The sequence below is a fragment of the Barbus barbus genome, assembly GCF_936440315.1.
Source record: "Barbus barbus genome assembly, chromosome: 39".
Lineage (NCBI taxonomy): Eukaryota > Metazoa > Chordata > Actinopteri > Cypriniformes > Cyprinidae > Barbus > Barbus barbus.
In genome coordinates, this window is record NC_136717.1 from 19,875,224 (window position 1) to 19,901,635 (window position 26,412).

The window sequence follows — 26,412 nt, forward strand, 5'->3', positions numbered from 1 at the left end:
TGAAGTTATGGCGAAAAATGAGACCCAGGAAATGCCTAATAACGTCCACATACATTGTATGATGTAGATCAAACTCCAGTGGTTTGTTCGTTGTATGATGCCGATCGGATAGATGTGACTATTATGACTGAAAGTTATAGCGCCACCAACTGGCTGCAGGAAGTGTGTCGTTTTCAAAATGCTTTGAATTCAGCATCTTCTTTTTACTCGATTTGCTTCAAACTTCACCAGAATAATGTCAAAACACGGCCGATGTAAAACTGTGAAGGGAATATTGATATCTAAAATTATGTTGCCATGGCAACGTGTCAAAGTTGAAAATTCGTTTCTGGTGATTTTGAGGCAGATAACATGTTTAGAATGTCATGAAACTCAACACACATATGAGTATTAATGATAGTTAGACACTGGAAAAAGCTCATATACGGGCGTGGAAGAGACACTCTATAGCGCCACCTTTTGTCAAAAATGAGGGGGTTAGTTTTAGCTACAGACCCCAAACTCGGTACATAAATTGTTCTAATTAATCCGGACAACTTTCTAATTTACAGTCATTAGCTACGACCAACAGGAAGTCGGCTATATTTATTTTAATGTGGGTTTTTTTTAAGAACGGGCTGTAAACAAATTAATACTCCTCCAAGCAGAAACACGGAAATCACACCAAACATTTTTTATCATGATGCCAAAATACTGAAGATGCTAAATTGCGGACGGATTTAGGATATCTTGAACGATGATTTAATGGCAATTTATTAAAGTTACAGTAAAAAAGATAATTTTTTTTTTTTTATCTTTTAAGAGAAGCTTCCAAACACTTCATAAAAAATTACATACACAGAACCATACAGTCTGAGGATATGTGATTAATTTCATGAATTTACAATACACTATGCTTAGGAGAAAATTTAAAAACTATCAGAAAGCTGTTAGACTGCTGAGTGAGAGCTCCCTGCCAGCCTGCAGCTGAGTGAGGGGTGGGGGTGGGGTGGGGTGTGAGTGACTGTGTGAGTGACTGTGTGGATTGAGGAGCTGGGTGAGAGAGAGAAAGAGAGAGAGAGGGTCTGTTTTTTAAAATCTTTAAAAAATGCTTATAAATCATTAAATAAGGTCTCAATTCTTAACATTAGGAAATGCATTAATTAACGTGAACTAACAATGAAAAATATATTTTTACAGCATGTTAATTCTTCCATGATAGTATGAACTAACAAAGAACAATTTTTTTAAAGCATTTATTAATCTTTTTAATGTTAGAAAAATAGTCATGTTCAAAAGATAAACTTTAAAATGTAATAATATATTAACACATTTTGGAATTAATATTGATCAACATTAAATGGTATATAATTATTAATGTTTATATATATATAATGATAGCTACAGACACCAAACTCAGTACATAAATTGTTCTTATTAATCCGGACAACTTTCTAATTTACAATCATTAGCTACGACCAACAGGAAGTCGGCTATATTTATTTTAATGTGGGTTTTGTTTTTAAACAGGCTGTAAACAAATTCATACTCCTCCAAACAGAAACACGTAAATCACACCAAACATTTTTTCTTATGATGCCAAAATACTGAAGATGCTAAATTGCGGACGGATTTAGGATATCTTGAACGATGATTTAATGGCAATTTATTAAAGTTACAGTAAAAAAGAGAAAACTTTTCTTTTTTTTTTTTCTTTTAAGAGCAGCTTCCAAACACTTCATAAAAAATTACATACACAGAACTATACAGTCTGAGGATATGTGATTAGTTTCATGAATTTACAATACACTATGCGGAGGAGAAAATTTAAAAACTATCAGAGTTCTCCTGTCTCTGTGCTTCTAATGTTTGCGGTAGGTGACTGGGTGGGTGACTGACTGTGTGAGTTCAGTGAGTGTGGAGGGGGAGAGAGAGAGAGAGAGAGAGAGGGTCTGTTTAAACATCTCAATAAAATCCTTAAAAAATGCTTATAAAGCATTAAAGGTTTTGATAACACTTTATAATTAAGTCTCATTTGTTAACAGTAGTGAATGCATTAATTAACATGAACTAACAATGAAAAATATATTTTTTACAGCATGTTAATTCTTCATTGATAGTATGAACTTACAATGAACTAACAATGAACAAAATATTTTTTATATTAGAAAAATAGTCATGTTCAAAAGATAAAACTTTAAAATGTAATAATATATTAACACATTTTGGAATTGATTTTGATCAACATTAAATGGTATATATTTATTAATGATGTAAATTAACAACAGTTAAATAATGTTGTTTTTTAACATTGGTTAATTCACAAATAACATTAAATATTAACAATATATTTTTTACTTTATTAATTTGTGTTAGAAAAAATTATTCATGTTAGTTAATGGAAAAATAAATCATTAAAAAATGCTTATAAATCATTAAAAGCTTTGGTAACTATAATAATTTCTCATTTGTTAGCATTAGTAAATGCATTAACTAACATAAACTACCAATGAAAAATATATTTTCACAGAATTTAAAGTTTTATATGTTCTGTGTGTGTGTGTTTCACAGAATTGATGGTTTGGATTAACCCTTTAATTGCCGTATCCCTTAAAACCAAACTGCCAGAGGGTTACTGTGATGCTTGTGCTCGCTGGGCACCGTTTTATCGATGCCACCGGGGTGGCGTATGCTGACGGCTTGGGCCCGTCATCGCTGCTCGCAGCTATATTTATTTTTATTTTTTTTATTTTTATTTTTTTTTTTATTTTTTATTTCAATCATCCGGGCACTTTTGGGGGCCTTAACGTGCCCGAAAACTCTCGAAAATTGGCACGCACATTGGAACCTGCGGCCATTAGGACGCCGCTGAGGCTGGGACCCGGGCGTGGCACAGGGGCTCTACGGCGCCCCCTGGAAAATTGTCAGAAAACTTGATGTATAGCTCACACATACTTGCACGTATTCATATGAAACTCGGTACACATATAGAACTCATTGAGCTGAACAACTTCCGCACAGCATGTCTTAGGCTCCGCCCAACAGGAAGTCGGCTATTCAGGGCTGTTTAAAAAGCGCATGCTCTGGAATTTGATATACTCCTCTGAGGATTTCCATACGATTGCCACCAAACTAGGTGAACATGATCTCAAGACATTGGGGACGCTAAATTGCGAAGATATTTTTGATATGTCGAACGGTTTGCCCGTGGCGAGGCGATGAAGTTATGGCGAAAAATGAGACCCAGGAAATGCCTAATAACGTCCACATACATTGTATGATGTAGATCAAACTTCAGTGATTTGTTCGTTGTATGATGCCGATCGGATAGATGTGACTATTATGACTGAAAGTTATAGCGCCACCAACTGGCTGCAGGAAGTGTGTCGTTTTCAAAATGCTTTGAATTCAGCATCTTCTTTTACCTCGATTTGCTTCAAACTTCACCAGAATAATGTCAAAACACGGCCGATGTAAAACTGTGAAGGGAATATTGATATCTAAAATTATGTTGCCATGGCAACGTGTCAAAGTTGAAAATTCGTTTCTGGTGATTTTGAGGCAGATAACATGTTTAGAATGTCATGAAACTCAACACACATATCAGTATTAATGATAGTTAGACACTGGAAAAAGCTCATAAACGGGCGTGGAAGAGACACTCTATAGCGCCACCTTTTGTCAAAAATGAGGGGGTTAGTTTTAGCTACAGACACCAAACTCGGTACATAAATTGTTCTAATTAATCCGGACAACTTTCTAATTTACAGTCATTAGCTACGACCAACAGGAAGTCGGCTATATTTATTTTAATGTGGGTTTTTTTTAAAAACGGGCTGTAAACAAATTAATACTCCTCCAAGCAGAAACACGGAAATCACACCAAACATTTTTTATCATGATGCCAAAATACTGAAGATGCTAAATTGCGGACGGATTTAGGATATCTTGAACGATGATTTAATGGCAATTTATTAAAGTTACAGTAAAAAATATATATATATATTTTTTTTATCTTTTAAGAGCAGCTTCCAAACACTTCATAAAAAATTACATACACAGAACAATACAGTCTGAGGATATGTGATTAATTTCATGAATTTACAATACACTATGCTTAGGAGAAAATTTAAAAACTATCAGAGAGCTCTTAGACTGCTGAGTGAGAGCTCCCTGCCAGCCTGCATCTGAGTGAGGGGTGGGGGTGGGGTGGGGTGTGAGTGACTGTGTGAGTGACTGTGTGGATTGAGGAGCTGGGTGAGAGAGAGAAAGAGAGAGAGGGTCTGTTTTTTAAAATCTTTAAAAAATGCTTATAAATCATTAAATAAGGTCTCAATTCTTAACATTAGGAAATGCATTAATTAACGTGAACTAACAATGAAAAATATATTTTTACAGCATGTTAATTCTTCCATGATAGTATGAACTAACAAAGAACAATTTTTTTAAAGCATTTATTAATCTTTTTAATGTTAGAAAAATAGTCATGTTCAAAAGATAAACTTTAAAATGTAATAATATATTAACACATTTTGGAATTAATATTGATCAACATTAAATGGTATATAATTATTAATGTTTATATATATATAATGATAGCTACAGACACCAAACTCGGTACATAAATTGTTCTTATTAATTCGGACAACTTTCTAATTTACAGTCATTAGCTACGACCAACAGGAAGTCGGCTATATTTATTTTAATGTGGGTTTTGTTTTTAAACAGGCTGTAAACAAATTCATACTCCTCCAAACAGAAACACGTAAATCACACCAAACATTTTTTCTTATGATGCCAAAATACTGAAGATGCTAAATTGCGGACGGATTTAGGATATCTTGAACGATGATTTAATGGCAATTTATTAAAGTTACAGTAAAAAAGAGAAAACTTTTCTTTTCTTTTTTTCTTTTAAGAGCAGCTTCCAAACACTTCATAAAAAATTACATACACAGAACAATACAGTCTGAGGATATGTGATTAATTTCATGAATTTACAATACACTATGCGGAGGAGAAAATTTAAAAACTATCAGAGTTCTCCTGTCTCTGTGCTTCTAATGTTTGCGGTAGGTGACTGGGTGGGTGACTGACTGTGTGAGTTCAGTGAGTGTGGAGGGGGAGAGAGAGAGGGAGAGAGAGAGAGAGAGGGTCTGTTTAAACATCTCAATAAAATCCTTAAAAAATGCTTATAAAGCATTAAAGGTTTTGATAACACTTTATAATTAAGTCTCATTTGTTAACAGTAGGGAATGCATTAATTAACATGAACTAACAATGAAATATATTTTTTACAGCATGTTAATTCTTCATTGTAAGTATGAACTTACAATGAACTAACAATGAACAAAATATTTTTTATATTAGAAAAATAGTCATGTTCAAAAGATAAAACTTTAAAATTTAATAATATATTAACACATTTTGGAATTGATTTTGATCAACATTAAATGGTATATATTTATTAATGATGTAAATTAACAACAGTTAAATAATGTTGTTTTTTAACATTGGTTAATTCACAAATAACATTAAATATTAACAATATATTTTTTACTTTATTAATTTGTGTTAGAAAAAATTATTCATGTTAGTTAATGGAAAAATAAATCATTAAAAAATGCTTATAAATCATTAAAAGCTTTGGTAACTATAATAATTTCTCATTTGTTAGCATTAGTAAATGCATTAACTAACATCAACTACCAATGAAAAATAAATTTTCACAGAATTTAAAGTTTTATATGTTCTGTGTGTGTGTGTGTTTCACAGAGTTGATGGTTTGGATTAACCCTTTAATTGCCGTATCCCTTAAAACCAAACTGCCAGAAGGTTACTGTAATGTGTGTGCTCGCTGGGCACCGTTTTATCGATGCCACCGGGGTGGCGTATGCTGACGGCTTGGGCCCGTCATCGCTGCTCGCAGCTATATTTATTATTATTATTACTATTTTTTAATTCTATTAACTACTGACTAAATTTCCCCCAAAATTCCAAATAAACGTTGTCATTTAGAGCATTTATTTGCAGAAAATTACAACTGGTCAAAAAAAAAGATTAAGTGTTTACACGTCAAATAATGCAAAGAAAAGAAGTTCATATTCATTTTTAAACAGCACAATACTTATGTTTTAACTTTGGAAGAGTTCAGAAATCAATATTTGGTGGAATAACCCTGGTTTTCAATCACAGCTTTCATGCGTCCTGCTGTTCGGTGATATTTTTTATTTTTATATTTTTTGCCACTCCGGGTGCAAAAATTCAATCAGCTTGGCTTTGATAGCTTGTAAACATCCATCTTCATATTCCAGAGGTTTTCAGTGAGGTTCAGGTCTAGAAATTGGGCTGGCCATGAAAGAGTCTTGATCTAGTGATCCACCATCCACACCTTTACTGACCTGGTTGTGCGGCATGGAGTATTGTCCTGCTGGAAAAACCAATCCTCAAGACTTGAAAAACCAAAATCGCCAGAATTGAAAAGTCCTTTTCCTCACTCAAAACTTTTCTTTTTTTTCCAATTTCTCTTTTTTTAGCATGATCAGTAGTTATTGTTGATTCCAATTACTTTTACATTTACATTACATTTAGTCATTTGGCAGACGCTTTTATCCAAAGCGACTTCCAATTGGGAATACAAAAAGCGATTAATCTTGAAGAGGCAATCAGACAGAGGAAGTGCTCGTAACACCAAGTCTCAGTCATTGTTCAAATAAGTACAAGCTAGTAAGGGAGGGAGAGAAAGAGGGAAAGAGGTTTTTTTTTTCTTGAGTTTAGGATGAAGTCAAGTACTGCTGAAAGAGATGAGTTTTCAGTTGTTGCTTGAAGATTGCCAGGGATCCGGCGTTCCGGATAGGGGTGGGAAGATTATTCCACCAGCCAGGAATGGTGAACGAGAATGTTCTGGAAAGTGATTTTGAGCCTCTCTGTGATGGTACCACAAGGCGTCGCTCACTAGCAGATCTCAAACTTCTGGAGGGGATGTAGGTTCGTAATAGTGAGTGGAAGTAGGAGGGTGCTGAGCCTGTGGTAGTTCTGTACGCAAGCATCAGTGTCTTGAACTGGATGCGAGCTGCCACTGGTAGCCAGTGCAAGGAGATGAAGAGAGGTGTAACATGCGCTCTTTTGGGCTCGTTGAAGATCAGTCGTGCTGCTGCATTCTGAATCATTTGTAGAGGTTTGATTGTGTTTGATGGCAGACCAGCCAGAAGAGCATTGCAGTAGTCAAGTCTAGAAACAACAAGGGCCTGGACAAGAAGTTGCGCAGCATGCTCTGTCAGAAAGGGCCTGATCTTTCTGATATTGTGTAGTGTAAACCTGCAGGATCGAGCAGTCTTTGCAATGTGCTCTTTGAAGGTCAGCTGGTCATCAAAGATTACACCAAGATTTCTGACCGAAGTTGATGGGGTAATCATTGATGAACCTAACTGAATCGTGAAGTCATGCTGTAAAGTTGGAGTGGCAGGGAAGACCAGAAGTTCCGTCTTTGCCAGGTTGAGCTGTAGGTGATGTTCCTTCATCCATGCCGAGATGTCCGCCAGGCAGCCTGAGATCCGTGCAGCTACCGTTGGGTCATCTGGTTGAAAAGAGAGCTAGAGCTGTGTGTCATCGGCATAGCAGTGATAGGAGAAGCCATGTGCATGTATGATGGGACCCAGCGATGTAGTGTATGTGGAGAAGAGGTCCAAGAACCGATCCCTGAGGAACTCCAGTGACCAGTTGATGTGGTTTGGAGTACTTTTGAGGTACTAACAGCACTGTTTTTGCCATCCAGCTGGTCCTTTGGCGAGAGGATAGTGATGACGACAGCAATGGTTTTTATAGTTTTCCTCGTTAAATAAGATTTTGTTGAGGTGATCACCTAATCAGTGATTCGTTGAACAGAATGAGCCAGAGTTGGAATTAAACATTCAGTGGAATGGAATGTCTGCCAAAACTTGGATCAAAGAAAACTTAGATGGAAATTTCCCCATCCATAAACATTAGTCACCGTTTCAATAATATAGAAACAAGACATATGTGGCTTAAAATGGGCTAAAAATAGCTTACAAACCTTTTCTGTGTAAAAATTATATCTAGTTTTACAATTGCCATAATGGCATAAACTCTGTAATGCAACAAAAACAATGGTTCAAATAACTTTACAGCTGAAATAACATGCATTTTTAGATAGTGATTTAAAAAATTGTAGCCTTTAGAAGGGATGAATCAGCATGATTTTTTCTATTAATCAACATAACAAAAATTTGTTTATTGAGCTCTGAATACTCCTTTAAATAGATGCACCCACAGCCTCACTCTGTATTCTTCTGTCACTTAGATGAAAAGAATGTGAGGATGGTTGGTGGTCACAGTCGCTGTGCTGGTAGAGTGGAGGTGTTTCACAGAGGTCAGTGGGGAACAGTGTGTGATGATTACTGGGATTTGGCTAATGCTGCAGTGGTGTGTAGAGAGCTGGACTGTGGAGAACCTGTAGATGCTCTGGGTAATGCTCATTTTGGACCAGGATCAGGACCAATCTGGATGAATTTTGTAACGTGTGCTGGATCAGAGTCCACACTTAAGAACTGTGCATCATCAGGATGGAGAAAAAACTACTGTGCTCATAATAAAGATGCTGGAGTCATCTGCTCAGGTAAAGTATTTTACACATTCTTAGTCATGTCGTTATTGGCTTCTATGTAGAAATCTTTATCATAAAGCACCATATTTTTTTCACTAAACCATAATTTTGCTGATCTTGTTGTTTTCCTTTTTAGAAGTCAGGCTGGTTGGAGGTTCTCGCTGCTCTGGGAGGTTAGAGATACTTCATGATCAGTCGTGGATGTCAGTGTGTGATGCTGCCTTTGACCAGCAGGATGCAGAGGTTGTGTGTAGAGAGCTGGACTGTGGGGCTCCTGTACAGGTGCTGGGAGCAGCTGCTTTCGACAAAGGAGACGTTCAGATGTGGACACAAGAGATTCAGTGCAGAGGAAATGAATCTCAGATTCACCTTTGTCCTACATCATCCTCACACAAACACAATTGTTCTTATCTACACAACATTGCTTTGCTGTGTACTGGTAATAATTTAAAGTAAAACTGAGCATATTTAATTTAGTTTTATTTTAACAGTTAAAATGTACACTCACATTTCCTATTGTACTCTCTTACATACACAGAGATAATAAAAGTGAGGTTGGTTGGTGGTCATAGTCGCTGTGCTGGTAGAGTGGAGGTTCTTCATAGAGGTCGGTGGGGAACAGTGTGTGGTGATGGCTGGGATTTGGCTGATGCTGCAGTGGTGTGTAGAGAGCTGGGCTGTGGACAACCTGTAGATGCTCTGAGTGATGCTCACTTTGGACTGGGCTCAGAACCATTTTGGATGAAACATGCGAAGTGTACTGGATCAGAGTCAGAACTTAAGAAATGTGGATCCATGTATTCAATTTTTCATGACAAGTGTCTTGAAAAAAACGCTCAAGTCATTTGTTCAGGTAAGCTAAAGCTAAAAAAATCCTGTCTTATTGTACAAAACAACTGCACCAAGAGCAGTCATAATTTCTTTTTTTCTGACGTTTTTCTACCTTTATTTTGATCACGCAAACTGTTAAAATAGGCACTGTTAAAAGTAAAGTAACAACAACACACTGTTTTCTGTAGGGGAAAGAGCTTACTTTCAAGTTTTTGGACTGGAAAATATTTTGCTGAAATTTGTAATATGTTTTCATAATAAACATATTTTATTTCAGAGGATCAAGGAAAATATGATTTCTCATTATATGATTTATATCAGTGGTTCTCAACTGGTTTGGCCTTGGGACCCATTTTTTCCCATGGTCATCAAGCCGTGATCCACTTTATATGTCACGGTGCACACAGCAAGGATGAACGAGGAAGACTGAGACAAGGCCCTCTGGAGGCCTCTCAGGACACACATGGACAGTCTTACAGGATGGGGGCCTCCAGAGCGGAAACAGACAGATCGGAGGCCATGCCGGAACTGGGAGCTCTGGGGGCCATGGCGGTGCAGGGAGTTTCGGAGGCCACGCAGGGAGTCCAGGAGACCATGGCAGGTGGTCCACTACAGCCGGAACCCTTCTACCCCCCCAAAAAAAAATCCATGGGGCAGCTAGGGGATATCAGGAGCCCTCCGGGGCTAAATAAACAGGACAGGACAGCCCACAGGAACAGGAAGCCCTCCTAGGGCTGAACTCAGATGCTGAGGCTTCCTCTTGGCATGACAAGGAGTCAGGGGCCCTCCCAGGGTCCCTCAGCAACCGCCTCCACTTCAGCGACAGGAGGGGCAGGTGGCTGGGAATGGCCTCCGTAGCCACCACAAGAGGAGCCGCTTGTCCCTGACGAGTCTCTGTGGACAAGACCGACATGACCAGGTAGATTAAAACTGTTCCTGTGGGCACAACAAGACTTAAAATCCATGAATCTGGGGACATGGCACAGCACTCCTGGCCGTGATATATGGACTTGATCCACGGGAACTTGCTCAGCGCCGGCTGGCGGCCTAGAGTCAGCCAAGCCGCGGATGGCGGCGTCGATCTTCCGTGAACGGCGGGCTTGGGTGAGTCACGGACTGCAGCAGACTTGAGGGACTCGCGGTGATCCCGCTGAACTCCCACGCCGACTTGCAGTGGGCTAAGGCTGACAACTTCCATGGCGCGGGACAAACAGGAACAAATAAAAACTTTTCTAAAAACGAACAAAACGAGTTGAAGGGGCGCCGCTTACAGTTACGGTCTGGTCTTATGTCACGGTGCACACAGCAAGGATGAAGGAGGAACACGGAGAAGAGGACAAACTTAAAATAACAGTCTTTAATAAATCCAAACAAGGCAGGGCAAGACAAGGCAAGGTAGACACAGACAGGAACACCGGGGAGTAACGAGTAGACCAGATGAAACCTAACTGAACAGACAGGAACTAATATATACCAGATAATAACTAAAACACAGCTGAAAGGAATAAACTAATAATCACACTAAACAAGGACAAGAAACAATCCAAATAAGGACACAAGAGGCGGGAGCACATGACACACACACATGACAGAGGACTGACAGTATATATATATATATATATATATATATATATATATATGTGTGTATGTATATGTATATGTATATATATGTATATGTATATATATATATATATGTATGTATATATATATATATGTATGTATGTATGTATGTATGTATGTATGTATGTATTATTTGTTAAAAAACAAAAGCAAAGCAAATTTATTTCACAGAAATTAAGACTGTTAAGAATATGACTTGTACTGAATAAACAGCCAATAGGTAAGACTATTAAATAGCAGTCCCAAACTAGTTTTTGTTAATACAATTAGTTGGTATGAGCCACCACTGTCATTTAAACATACAAAATGACACAAAGTGAAAATAACATTTTTGGGTTATTTTTGTATTATTGTATTATGGAAACAACAGTTACCATGGTGAATATACAATACTAATATGAACTGTTATTGAAACGTGGAAACTGCTCCTGAATAGAATGAATATCATACCTTCATGCAAATCCTTCCCAGCTAACACACGCAGTACCAGTTATGTGATTTATCGGTACTGTACTTTTATTTCACACGTTGCCTGCTCATAGTTTCTGCGCTTTAGTGAAGTGATACAGCGTGGTGCCGAGTGCGCGCTACGAGCACGGTAACATCTGGCAGGACAGGACAGTTGGCTTTTCTGAGGTGAGAGACTTACAAAAAATAATGACACTGACATAAAACCTGTCAACATCTCATCTGACCGCAGATACTGAATTGGGACAGCGCCTTTTTCTCAGGCACTCTTTACTTAAACTGCATCTGATCTGACAGAAGTGCATCTTTCATGCATGTCTTTTAAAATATAAATCTCGCATCAGAAAAACATTTAGAATTACGTTTTTGGTTGCTGATGTTTCCGTGGCCGCACACTCCGCGACCCACTCAGAACGGTCTCGCAACCCACCAGTTGAGAAACACTGATTTATATGACTTATTTTTGAAGTTCCCTTACTTAAAAGTTGTTGTTTTCCAGAAGTCAGGTTGGATGGAGGTTCTCGCTGTTCTGGGAGGTTAGAGATACTTCATGATCAGACGTGGATGTCGGTGTGTGATGCTGCCTTTGACCAGCAGGATGCAGAGGTTGTGTGTAGAGAGCTGGACTGTGGGGCTCCTGTACAGGTGCTGGGAGCAGCTGCTTTTGGGAAAGGAGACGCTCAGATGTGGACACAAGAGATTCAGTGCAGAGGAAATGAGTCTCAGCTTCACCTCTGTCCAACATCACCATCACATGAAAACTGTACACATGAAAATTATGTTGAACTGATCTGTGCAGGTTTGACCATTTCCTTATTAAACAAAAAAACAAAAACATTAATTTCTCTCTCTCTCTCTTTCTCTCTCTCTGTGTGTGTGTGTGATACGTTTTTCCCTTTGTCCATATATTTTTTGTTCTCTCTCTCTGTTCGTTATATAGGTAGTATAAGAGTGAGGTTGGTTGATGGTAACAATGCATGTGCTGGTCGAGTGGAGGTTCTTCATAGAGGTCAGTGGGGAACAGTGTGTGATTGGTTTTGGGATATGGCTGATGCTGCAGTGGTGTGTAGAGAGCTGGACTGTGGAAAACCTGTAGATGCTCTGGGTGGTGCTCATTTTGGACAAGGATCAGGACCAATCTGGACAAATCGCAAGTTATGTACTGGATCAGAATCTTCCCTGAAGAACTGTGGAGCAATAGAATGGGGCTCAGTTCACTGTGATCATACTAAAGATGCTGGAGTCATCTGCTCAGGTAAGGTCCTCCGAACCAACACTTTTTGACATCACTGATGATCCACCTGCCTCAAGGAACAATTCACCCCAAAATTAAAACTTACTCTCATGTGTTCTTAAAAATTCCCCTTTTGTGTTCCATGAAAGAAGGTCAGAGTAGTTTGGAATGACTTGAAACTGTAACCAATTATTTCCCCTATTCATTTCCCTGTTCAACTTCTTTTCCCATTAATAATAAGTAGTTCTTCGTGGTAGGCCAAAATGACAAGAATTATACATTTACATTAAAAACAAATTTGATGAAAGCAGTGTCACCCTTTTTTTCTGGTTTCTTGCTACTTCAGGTGTCAGGCTTATTGGAAATTCCAGTTGCTCTGGGAGAATTGAAGTACTTCATGATCAGTCGTGGATGTCAGTGTGTGACGCTGCCTTTGACCAGCAGGATGCAGAGGTTGTGTGTAGAGAGCTGGACTGTGGGGCTCCTGTACAGGTGCTGGGAGCAGCTGCTTTTGGCAAAGGAGACGCTCAGATGTGGACACAAGAGATTCAGTGCAGAGGAAATGAATCTCAGATTCACCTCTGTCCAACATCCTTACACAAAAACAGTTGTTCACATGATGATTATCAGGGGCTGTTCTGTGCTGGTGAGAGTTAAAATAATATAAGAGTAGTATCTTTTTTTTTTTTCTTTCTCATAGGGTGCGTCTAATAACTAACCAGGGAGGGACCCAGCCATTTTAAGGGCTGTTTCAATCGAAAAACCCTTTAAGTGCACTGGATTATTTGCTCTCTAAAATCCCACAGTGCACTGCAAAACCAGATATTCAATATGTTTCCTTAATGGAAATTCTGAAGCGTGAAACATAGATTGCATAAACCAACACAAGCACATAGTGATGTCCCTGGAAAAGTGTGCCGTGCCCAAATTTGTGTATGCAGTATACTAATTCACAATCTAGGAAGTTTATAGAGACACCCAGTTTTATCTCTATTCTTCTCTCACTTAGATAAAAAGAATGTGAGGTTGGTTGATGGTAACAGCCGCTGTGCCGGTAGAGTGGAGGTTCTTCATAGAGATCAGTGGGGAACAGTTTGTGATCTTGGTTGGGATATGTCTGAAGCTGCTGTGGTGTGTAGAGAGCTGGACTGTGGAGAACCTGTAGATGCTCTGGGTGGTGCTCATTTTGGACCAGGATCTGGACCAATCTGGATGTATCTTGTTTTATGTACTGGATCAGAGTCCACACTGAAGAACTGTGGGTCAACAGGATGGAGCAAACATCCATGCACTCATGGTGTTGATGCTGGTGTCATCTGTTCAGGTAAATCGTTTAACTTGTTGTCTTTGAATATATGGTGAATTATTGTTTTGTTTGGAAAACTTATTTTTTTATTTTGTAATTTGTTTAGTATTGCTATGTATGTTATTTAGCTTTCAAGCATTTATTTTTGTGTACTGTGCACTGTGGTTCCTGTGCTTAATACAAACAGGTCATACACCTTCCAGACTCATTAATGGATCTCATCTGTGCACTGGGAGGTTAGAGATATTTCATAATCAGACGTGGATGTCCGTGTGTGACGATGCCTTTGACCAGCAGGATGCAGAGGTTGTGTGTAGAGAGCTGAACTGTGGGGCTCCTGTACAGGTGCTGGGAGCAGCTGCTTTTGGCAAAGGAGATGCTCAGATGTGGACACAAGAGATTCAGTGCAGAGGAAATGAATCTCAGATTTCATTTTGCTCAATATCATCATCACACAACCATAACTGTACCAGTGACAAAATTGTAGGACTGATGTGTTCTGGTAAAGTATTGATACTCACTGTCTCTTCATTTGATTTAGGTGAAATATAACTTTTTCCTCTGTCAGCTAGATTACACTTTGTTTTTCTGACCTCTCTGTTCTTTATTCAGGTTACACATATCTTAAACTGGTAAACAGTTCAGACTCTTGTTCTGGAAGAGTGGAGCTTCAGTTCCTCAATGAATGGGGCACAGTTTGTGATGCATGCTGGGATATGAGAGCTGCCAGTGTCCTCTGTAGACAGCTGAATTGTGGGATTGCTGTGTCTGTTGTGCGATCAGACTGGTTTGGAGAGGGAAGTGGTGAAATCTGGGCTGATGTGTTTGATTGTGACGGGAATGAAACAAAACTCTCAGAATGTTCCATCTCTTCATGGAGTCGAGCTGAAGTTTCTCATAGACGAGATGTTGGAGTCATCTGCTCTGGTGACCTTATTTGACACCGAGACTATTATGCTACAGATAAACTCTCTAAATTAAATATAATGAAGACTGTTTCACTATGTTCTAACATAATTCTTATAACATGAGATCTTCTCCTCAGGTTCCTCTCTGGCTCTTCATGATGGTCTGGTGCGGTTGTCTGGAGAGAGACAGTGTGAGGGGGAGCTGGAAGTTTTCATCCATCAGGTCTGGAGGAGAGTTCTGCTGGACTCCTGGAGTCTCACTGAATCCTCTGTGGTCTGCAGACAGCTGGGCTGTGGCTCTGTGCTGAACTTCTATGAGTCCTCTTCATCCAGTCCTGAACACAATCATGATTGTGTGACGGGCTTCCAGTGCTCTGGGAGTGAAGCTCATCTGGGGAACTGCAGCTCTCCACAAACTCTCAACTGCAGCGCCGCACAACAGCTGTCAATCACCTGCCTTGGTGAGAAGAACAACATCTGGACAGATTCTTCAGTTGTTTCTGGTCAATAATGTGTTTTCCTTTCTCTGAATAGCAGGTCGTGGGTCCATCAGGCTGGTGGGTTCTGGGGGAGACTGTGCAGGGAGGCTGGAGGTTTTTCACAGCGGCTCATGGGGAACAGTGTGTGATGACTCCTGGGATATGAAAGATGCCCATGTGGTGTGCAGACAGCTGCATTGTGGAGTGGCCCTCAGTAACCAGCAGGTACCAGCCTGGTTTGGTCCTGGTTTTGGACCCATATGGCTGGATGAGGTGGAGTGTGAGGGGAATGAGACGTCCCTGTGGAGCTGCTCTTCTCCAGGCTGGGGAAAACATGACTGTAATCACAAGGAGGATGTAGGAGTCGTGTGCTCAGGTAAACAGCAAACGATATATATATATATATATATATATATATATATATATATATATATATATATATATATATATATATATATATATATATAACTCTTCACAAAATTTCTGTAGCTAATTTATGTGGTTAATGAATAACCATCACTAATTTATTTGCATTGTACATATCAAGAAGGGGGTTGAAAACTGTTCTTATTCAAACATGTTTCCGTTTTTAAAAGAATTCCAGAAGTGTTTCAATTAACTGATCATGCAAGTTAATTTTTCCGGTGCAGACAGAATACAGTACTGAAGCACTCTGGCAGTTATTTCCAGCACTCTCAACAACATCACCGCTACTAACTTTTCAGTGCACAGTGTGACCATTTTAGTCTTATTCCAGAAAGAATGACTTTGAGTCTGTGAATCAAAGACACTTGTCTTATAATTGCATATTGTAAAATGTATGCAGTTTTGTTTTTGTTTTTTTCTAAATATTTATTTCTCAAAGACACTAAAATATCTGTTAATGGGCCCAGAATTGTTAAATTCTTTAAATTAATTTTAAAGTAATTTTTCCATCTAGAGTTTAAAGAGATCAGGTTAACTGAGGGCTGTGAAGGGAATGTGGAGGTTTTCTACAATGGATCCTGGGGTAATGTGTGTTACAACAAGATGGACAGAAACACAGTGAGTCTGATCTGTCAAGAGCTGAACTGTGGAAGATCTGGCAGTGAACCCAGTAATTCAGAGGGATTGAAGTCTTCTAATTGGCTTGATAAATTTAAGTGTCGACGACATGATTCCACTTTATGGCAGTGTCCATCTTCACCCTGGGGACAGAATGATTGTGATAATGAAGTGGCCAAAATCAAATGCTCAGGTAAGATTTTAAACCACGTAGTAATGTTTCTGTACATATAAGGATTGATTTTTATGTGAAATGTAGTAAATAGATTGTTTCTGAAAAATACATTAATGAATCTGTCAAACGGTAATCATGGAATAATCTCAGAGGAGAAGAGTCATGACTCTCCACAGGGCCATCTGATATGTTCAGCATCTCCTCACCAGAGACAATGTTCAAGTAAGTTTATTTGACAACAAATAGGATTAAATGTTTATTATTTTTTTCCACATATAAAACTGACTAGCTGATAGATAACTGAAACTTGTCAAGATAAATCACACTTATTTCTGTCACAGCCCTAGACTGTGTGTGTGTGTGTTTTTTTTTTTTTTTTTCCTAAACAGTGTGCTGCATCTGGTCAGAATCTTGTTTATGTGTGTTTTAGATCATGTTCCTCTCAGACTGAGTGGAGGGGAGGGCCGGTGCTCTGGGAGGCTGGAGGTGTATCATAACGCTGTGTGGGGCTCAGTCTGTGATGATCAGTGGGACATCAGCGATGCTCAGGTGGTCTGCAGGCAGCTGGGTTGTGGAGCAGCACTGAGGGCTGATGGGAATTCAGTCTTTGGTGCTGGTGAAGGTGTTGTGTGGATGAACAGAGTCGAGTGCAGAGGGAATGAGATTCACCTGTGGGACTGTCCTCTCTCCCTGAAAAACCACACTGACTGCTCCCACAAAGAGCACGCTGGACTCACCTGTGCAGGTCACAGCGAACACTGAGAAATATTATTAATATTTTTACATAATTTTAGAGTGTGTAATATTTATGTATTCAAGAGAATCATAATTTGTAATGTTTGACAGCTTTTCCAGATGTGTCAGTGTCCACTACTCCTGCCACAACATCAGTTTCTCCTCCAGTGCGCTCAACATCAGTCTCTCCTCCACGAACTCCTCCAGCAGCGTCTCTCTCCGTCCCCCCAGTGCTTGTGATTGTACTGGGAGTTGTGCTCTTACTGCTCTTAGTGCCACTGCTTATACTGATTCAGCAGAACAGAGTGATGAGGAGAGGTAGGAGAGATCCAGAGACTGTCATATTGTGTCTTATTCAGTGTGTGATCAGTCATGTGTTGTGAACTGACAGCAGGTTTGTCTGTCTACACTCACAGCTCTCTCTGACTGGTACACAGGACTTTACAAAACTCCGACTGAGCCAGATTATGAGGAAATTTATCACAGACACAATCACATCACTCAGAGAGGTGAGGCATCATGGGGGAATGTTAAAAAAATTGAACTATAACTGCATTCTCATTCAGAAGGCCCCTACACAGGCCCCTTCACTTCTCCTCTTTTATTGTAACTTTTGCATCTTGTGCACATTATACCCTCAAACAATCATGTGCAAACCACACCTGGTACCACACCTGTACCTGTTACAGTGGTATGCAGTACACAGGGTATTGCCCTTCTAGTTGTCAATCAGTCAATAAAATAAAATTCAGTGAGTCAATTCAACATAAAATACATAAATGCGTCTATCATTCGTGATTCAGCTTCACCTACAGAAGAAGTGAGTATAAGTTTGTTTGTTTTTTTAATTAATCTTTGCATATCGTCTTTCCTAATAATGTGCTTGTTAGCAAGTTCCAAGGCTAAAGTTTACAGCCTCATGAGAACCTCGTCACCCCACGGAGGGAGAGGGGCGGGGTCTACAGAGCTCATTAGCATTTAAAGAGACACGCAGCAAAACAGGTTGCTGTGAACAGAGCTGTTTTTGACAGGGTAAAAAGTGTGTTGTTTTACACTACCATTGAGAAATTTTAACCAAAGTATTTTATAGATTTTTCATTAAGACCCTAAAGAATCATATCAACTCATGGAATATAGGCATCCGATGACCCCTTTAAAGGGGGCATAACACACACGTTTCACCCAATCTCGTGTTAATCTTGAGTACCTATAGAATAGTACTGCCTCCTTCATATCTCCAAAGAGTCTTTAGTTTTATCATAATTATAAAAGAAAGATACAGCTTTACGATTCTCTCCAAAAAAAGCAGAGCTCCTGGAGGCGCGCCATGGGCGGAGCTAAAGAGTGACCAGCACTTGAGCACCGATTGCCAACAAAACACAGACATTTGATGCAGTTTCACTTACCATCTGCAGTTCTGAATCATGACCGGGATCTTTTATAGCTGGGACCGCTCCAACTTTCAGTATCAAACGATGTGCAAATCCAGTGCCGAACTGGGCCTTGTTTATGAAACCTTCGTCAACAAACACACTTGCAAAACTCACACTTGCAAAACAAAATGCATCCACTGTTTACGTAACGCTGGGTTATTCGGGAAGCTGAACAAGGTTATTTTTCCCTTACAACCAAAAACACACTTCTTTAGAGACATTCTTCTTGAGCAAGTCCCATGCAGTGCAGCTGAATGAAGGGCGTTGATGGGCGGGCTCTTGCTCTCGCACTGGTCAATATGTGCGTGGGCACGCTCTTCCAGGAGAAATGTCCATATAAGGAGTTCCACCCTTCATTACATTATGAAGAGCCACGATTAAAAAAAAAAAAACTTGCCAAAACTTGCAAGAAACTGGAAGTGTGTATTTGGCACAGAAATACTCTGTCATACGACCAAATCGTTTTTTTTTTTATTTTTTACTTTGGCCATGTTTAGCATGAGAATCCAACTCTTTAACCGTGTAAATAACTCAACATGCATGAAATAGCATTAGACCCCCCTTTAAAGATAGGGTGATCTCAACACCATCATCGCTCACAATGATGACACATTTCCAAAAGCAGTTGATGAAGAAGAAAAGCTCTGAGATCCATTTGCAGGTCATATTTTTGACTTGCTTTCACTATCATAGTACTTAATGCTCAAAGGAAAGAAGGATTCAGTATGTAACAAACATGTTTCTGACTGTTCTGCTCTTCTTTAACAGGGAGTCTCATCTCTGAAGAACGGAATTCTGGGTATGAAGATGCTGATGAGGTTCTCTCAGGTGATTTACAAACTTGGTAAACCAGTGTAAATAGTGAAATTCACAATTTACAGGAAATTTGTACATGTGTATATTATTATTATGTATTAATATGCATAATGTATTTAGTAATTTCTTTTTCTTTTTTATTCTTTTTTTGGGGTTGGTTGGTTGGGGGGTGAAATCACACCAGGATACTATGATGATGTCATCATTGATGGATTAAAAACAGATCATGAGAAAGGTGCTGGTGCTCTTCTTTATTTGTAGTTGTAGTTCTCTCTCTGAAATTCTACAATCTGTGTATTAGTATAAACATTCAATTGTTTCTGAGTGTAATGGCATTGGTTTCATGTTAAATTTCTAGATGACACACCAGAGGACGGTTATGATGATATCATTACTAGTGGACAGAACTATGGTACTGAAAAAGGTGTTTATATAATTTTGCTTATGCATTTTTACACCCCATTTCTTTAAGGTGAAGGCCAGTTCAAATAAAAATAAAATGTTCTTTTATATTTAAGAGCTTATCATGCTTGTGTGTCTAACAGGTGAGTAACACAGAACTTCGTTTTTAGTCATGTATTACTTTCTATGATATACTGAACATGCTTTTGTACTATTAATGAATCATCATGGCTTATCAGGTTTAATCTAATAGTCTCAGACAGTCATGAGGAAAAAGATATCTACAGTATGACACAAGCTGTGTTACACATTATAATGAGCTTTTTTAATACATGTGTATCAGAGGGAGATGAGGAGGAGTGTGATGATGATGTGGAGAACAGCAATGAAGATGAGAAAAACCTGTTGGGTAAAGATTTTTTATTATTATTTTTTTTTTACACTTACAATTTATTTACATTTATGCTTAGAATTGCTTAGAATTCAGTTGGAAGTTAATTGTCCACACCACTGCATATGTATGTGTGTGTGTGTGTATAATAGAAAATTTGCTGATTTAAATAAAAATTTAAATTAATTTTTATTTTGCAGACTATGATGATGTAGGGGAGGAGTGAAATGATGAGGCAGGGGCTATGAGTCAATGGGCACACCCACTGTAACTGCTCATTGAAGCTTCTGGAGTTTTTGTTTTTTGGTTGATGAATTTACTTAGCATATTTTTGAGACAATACATTTAGAGTTGCCTTTGATATATTTTTGATACATTTAGATTCATAAACAAATCTTGATCAACATAATTACTGCAACCATAATTTCTAGTGAGTTGATTGTCATGATTGCTACAGTTCAGGGTCCGGTTTAAGTGTTTGGTTTCCTGTTTTCTTAAACTTTTTTATTATTATTCTTTCAAGATGTAAGAAATTAGATTGAACATTTAATTTGTCTGTTGTGATTTGCAATGTTTTTCTCTCTCTATTTTTTTTTTATTAACTCAAAATTAAGCAGAAAAAAACTTTACTATGCAGCCTATATTATGTAACTATATGCAATTATAAGCCATTTGGCTATTGACTACTCTACTTTTTTTTCTTAAGTGCCGAAGACTTGGGTATTATGCTCTGATTTGTCTGTGTCTATATAGACAGACAGTCAGACAGACATGTGAAAAAAATGGCTGTTCGTACTGAGCCAGCACATTTCAGTGTGATTTCAGTCCCTGCTGGCATTGAAGTGAACAACAGGTAATAACTTTATGTGGATTTTACGGTCTTTTACTGCAGTCTTGTGGAGATCAGTTGCAGTAATAGAAATTTCTGAAGCCATTTACTAAAATCATTCTGTTTAATTTCAAGTGAGTAAAACGGACTTTGGAACATAACAGTCGCTCACCCTTCAATATTACCTTCACAGACACAGTATCAAAATTAATAGAGGAGTGAAACATTCTGAGGCGCAGAAAAGAAAAATATACATTTTGTTTTGGCTGATGCTGCAGTGGTCTGTAGAGAGCTGGACTGTGGAGAACCTGTAGATGCTCTTTCTAAGGCACACTTTGGACAAAGTTCAAGACCAATCTGGAGCAGGGGCGGACTGGCCATAGGGAGCAACGGGAAAATTCCCGGTGGCCTGGCAGCCAATTTGGCCTTCTGCTCTACATTTATTTATTTATATATATATATATTGTTGTTGTTTTTGTTGCCTGCCGAATGTACTAAAGTGATTCAATAATAAAACCCTAATAAATCATGAATCGGTTAGTCTTGACTGGCAACGCAATTCACCTCGCGCACGCTCCACGCATCCGTGCGTCCACCAAAAGGATCCCAGACTCGAGAATGTAGTGGAAGTGCCCAGGTGGAGCAGAGAGGCTAAACAGGACTTCAAGTTCAGGTCAGTTACATCTGTAAACAGACTATTGTAGTTTTGTCTTTACTTATGAATGAATGAATGAATTATGCATTTATATAGCGCTTTATTGTGTATGCCGTACACCCAAAGCACTTTGCAATCATGTGGGGGGTCTCTCCTCTAACACCACCAGTGTGCAGCATCCACTTGGATGATGCGACGGCAGCCACAGTACAACGGCGCCAGTGCGCTCACCACACACGAGCTACCAGCTACAGGTGGAGAGGAGAGAGAGTCATAGAGCCAATCTAGTGGATGGGGATTATTAGGAGGCCATGACTGACAAGGGCCAGTAGAGGGAATTTGACCAGGACACCGGGGTTACACCCCTACTCTTTACGAGAAGTGCCATGGGATTTTTAATGACCACAGAGAGTCAGGACCTTGGTTTAACGTCTCATCCGAAAGACGGTGCTTTTTGACAGTATAGTGTCCCCGTCACTATACTGGGGCATTAGGACCCACACAGACCACAGGGTGAGCACCCCCCTGCTGGCCTCACTAACACCTCTTCCAACAGCAACCTAGTTTTCCCAGGAGGTCTCCCATCCAGGTACTGACCAGGCTCAACCCTGCTTAGCTTCAGTGGGCAACCGGTCTTGGCCTGCAGGGTGATATGGCTGTGGCTTAGTTAAACATTAAACTGCTAGCAAATGTTACCTATAACAAAAGAACCTATAACATCTGAAGAACCTTTCTGTTTCACAAAAGGTTCTTTGTGGCTAAAGAAGGTTCTTCAGATTATAAAAAGGTAAGAAAAAGATAGTTCTTTAAAGAACCTTTGACTGAATGGTTCTTCTATGACATCACTATTTTAAGCACCTTTATTTTTAAGAGTGTAACCACAAATTAACAATGGGTTTGTTACACTGTTTCACCATGGTATTTGTAGTAAAACTTTGGTTATACAAATGGTAATCAATCCGCCAAAAAACATGGTTACTCTACTTTTACCATAGGCCTAATAATACCATGGTTAATTTAACTTAGGACAAAACATGACCCATGATAATGCAAAAACATGTTCAGTGTTAAGATTTTTCTTTAACGATATATTCAAGATGTAGCTATTAATGTACTAATTTTGACATTTGGGCAAGCTAAAACAATACTATGTAATATGTATACTGTGTGCAAACAAATTACAATGAGATGGTTGTTTTGCAACAAGGTGTGGAGATGTGTTTATAAAAAAAGTGACAGGTATAAGAAAATTTGTGAAAAAAGTAAACACACGTGGGACAGAGAGATGTCAGGGAAAATGAAGAGACTGAAAAGGAAAATGGAAGTTCAAGAGATAACATTTAATTATTTTTGCGCGGCCCCAGCTTAGAAATTTTAACTTTTTTCAAAATTTGTTGTGGATGTATGAGATTGCCTGGATGAGTGTGAGATTTCCCGGCCTGAAATTTTGTCCCAGTCCGCCACTGTGGAGGAGTCATGTCAGATGTGTTGGTTCAGAATTCACTCTAAAGGATTGTAGGTCAGCAGGATGGTATAAGTCTTACTGTGATCATACTAGAGATGCTGGAGTCAGAAGGTAACTGTCCCACACCCTGCCATCAATAAAAAATAGAAATCTTTACTAAAAACAACATCATTTAACCTTTTCATCGAATTTTTTAATTAAACATCCAATAAATGTAGAGTTGTAACGGGTTTAATTTCTTCATTTAGGTTTAACTGGGGGTACTTTAAACTCGTTCTCAAGTTAATTTGTATTTATCTACAAAATGCTTAAAGATGAACTACAATCTACATATCTAAAGGTTGGCATGATTGTTTTGCAATACCATCAAAGCAACAAGAAATGTACATACAAAAGTAAAATAATGTAATGCAAGACAATTAAAATATGTAAGGTGCCATGTTTAATGGCTGTAAGATAAATGCAATACAATAGACAGATAACCAAAACATTGACCACCTGTCTAATTGCTGTTTGTCCTCTGCAAAAACTGCACAAACCCACAGAGGCGTAGACTCTACAAGAGCCCCGAAGGTGTCCTGTGGTATGTGTCACCAAAATTTATTTGTGATTTTGCCGTTTTTCTAATAATAAACATTAGAACTGAATGAACAATTTAGTACATGCATACATACATACTGTAATGGGGTGAACGAGATGGGAGATGTGCGGATCCATTTGCAAGCTTTTATTAATAAACATAGTCAAATAACAGAAAGGGTCAAAACACCAGTGAACGGGTATGGCACGGGCAAGACACAAGCGTAATCCTAGGGCATGCGTGGGTCCTCGATCGGTGAACAAAATCCAGAGGGCTTGAGAAGAGGGGTAGTCCGATAACCTGAGCAATAATCCAAACGAGGTAAACACAGAGTCCGAAACAGTGAGACAAGGCTAAATCCACGATACAAGGGCGGGAAACAGGAAACAAGACTATAAACAAAATAAAGTAAACTTAGACTTTGAGAACACAGAATGGCACGTTAAGGCAGCTGACACTTGGAGAGTGCGAAACCCAGACTCAGACCTACACATAAACACAGAATGGCTCGGTAAGGCAGCTAACACTTGGGGCGTGCTATACGCAGAACAATACACGGAGATCTGTGAAAAGAAGGCCATGGATTATAAAGGGTGTGTGATTTGTGAGATGGTTCTCAGGTGTGAGCGTGTGATTGAGACAGCTGTGTGTACTTGTGTGCAATGAATGCTGGGAAATGCAGTCCAGGGTAACATGACAGTCTGTGTGGTGTGAGAGGCAATATGATGGAGAGGCGACCTCTTGTGGCAGTTGGACAAAAGACCACGAACCGGATTCGTGACACATATGTCGCGGTCCTACTCCACCCGCTCCGAGCGGAATTCGAACCGCGGTCTCCGGCATGGGAGGCGGGCGCTCTAACAAGGAGGCTAAAGGCCACGGCCTCTAGCGTCAGTCGCTAGAGCGCCACTTGAGATCGGGGCGTGAGGTTTAACCTGCACAGCACTTACCCGCTGGACTCTTCTACACTCACCCCCCTAAACCTCACTCCCATCCGGGTCACGGCACCAAATGTCGCGGTCCTACTCCACCCGCTCCAAGCGGGATTCGAACCATGGTCTCCGGCGTGGGAGGCAGGCGCTCTAACAAGGAGGCTAAAGGCCACGGCGGTTTAACCTGCACAGCACTTCCCCGCTGGCCTCTGCTACACATACATACATACATATATACATACCAGAATGGATAACAAGGCTACAGATTTATCAAAAAAAAATTAATTAGGGGCTAATCACCAAAGGTGCTTAGGCACCTATTGCATCTTTTAGTTTTCTTCTTCTTCTGCTCTAGAAGTCTATGGCAGCCCAAAGAACTGCTTATAGGAAAGTTATGATATTTGGCACACAGATAGAGGACAGTCTTAATATTAACCATATCAAATATGAGTCTTTATCTCAAATTCTCTAGCGCCAATAGGTCAAATTTCCACTCATATTTCTGCTAAAAACCTTTGAACCGTAAGGTCTAAAAGCAAAGTTATTTTTCCTCTGATTCCTTGGCTCATCCTGAGTCAAATGCATACCAAAATTTACATTTCTACATTTCTACAATTTTGAACTTTTTCGAACTCGTCTTAGACAGTTTGTCCAGTTTTCACCAAAATTGGCTCAGGTCATCTTCAGACAACGCTGGCAAAAAGTTATCAAAAAATTTCCAAGAGACCAAACTGTTCTCATAAAGCGTGCTAACGAATTCGATTAAAATTCACAAAAAAATGGACATGAGTCTATGTCCTCGCAATGCTTTAGCGGGTTCTGACCAAACTTGGTACATGTTATACCAAGCATGACCTTAGAGCACATGAGTAGTTTCAGCACAATGCAACCTCCTGGTCAAAAAAATGTCATTTTTGTTTATAATTTCTGAACTGTTTGATAAAAAATCATAAGAGTGATCTTGTTAGATTCAGAGTGGCATACCAAATCAAACAATACCCAGTTTTCCTATGTAAGCTATTTTGAGCGTGGATCATTTCGAATTATAGTAAAATTATATTTTACATTACATTTTCATTTAGTCATTTAGCAGACGCTTTTATCCAAAGCGACTAACAAATGAGGACAATGGAAGCAATCGAAATCAACAAAAGAGCAATGATACACAAGTGCTATAACAAGTCTCAGTTAGCATAGCGCAGCGGCAGTACACGTAGCAAGGTTGATGTTTTTTTATTATATAATAAATAAAAAGAAAACAGACAGACAGAATACAAAAATAGAGAAGCTAGTGTTATTTTTTTTTTTTTTTAAGAAAACAAGCAGTTAGTAAATGAAGAGTGTGCAAGTCTAAAAGTCAAGTCTTTTTTAATTTTTTTAAGAATAGAATTAGAATAGAGAGTGCTAGAGTTAGAGGGCCAAATAAAGATGGAAGAGATGTGTTTTTAGCCGATTTTTGAAGATGGCTAAGGATCCAGCTGCTCGGATTGAGTTGGACAGGTTACAG

The 26,412-nt window shown here is 39.1% G+C and overlaps 1 protein-coding gene across 1 annotated transcript in view; it reads left to right on the forward strand.

The window, feature by feature from the left end:
* Nucleotides 1-20,670, forward strand: part of LOC306859027 (scavenger receptor cysteine-rich type 1 protein M130-like) — a gene marked incomplete at both ends in the record, with an annotated part of 112,205 nt that extends 91,535 nt beyond the window's left edge. Inside the window, 17 exons of the mRNA XM_079399837.1 lie at nt 8,739-9,041; nt 9,141-9,372; nt 9,841-10,034; nt 12,462-12,776; nt 13,765-14,079; nt 14,249-14,563; nt 14,674-14,988; nt 15,107-15,430; nt 15,507-15,824; nt 16,389-16,685; nt 17,098-17,412; nt 17,523-17,720; nt 17,819-17,911; nt 19,604-19,663; nt 20,010-20,063; nt 20,397-20,462; nt 20,645-20,670. Of these exons, the coding sequence (XP_079255963.1) occupies nt 8,739-9,041; nt 9,141-9,372; nt 9,841-10,034; nt 12,462-12,776; nt 13,765-14,079; nt 14,249-14,563; nt 14,674-14,988; nt 15,107-15,430; nt 15,507-15,824; nt 16,389-16,685; nt 17,098-17,412; nt 17,523-17,720; nt 17,819-17,911; nt 19,604-19,663; nt 20,010-20,063; nt 20,397-20,462; nt 20,645-20,670 (3,740 nt within the window). The remainder of the gene's footprint in view (nt 1-8,738; nt 9,042-9,140; nt 9,373-9,840; nt 10,035-12,461; nt 12,777-13,764; nt 14,080-14,248; nt 14,564-14,673; nt 14,989-15,106; nt 15,431-15,506; nt 15,825-16,388; nt 16,686-17,097; nt 17,413-17,522; nt 17,721-17,818; nt 17,912-19,603; nt 19,664-20,009; nt 20,064-20,396; nt 20,463-20,644) is intronic.
* Between the last annotated feature and the right edge of the window lie 5,742 nt (nt 20,671-26,412).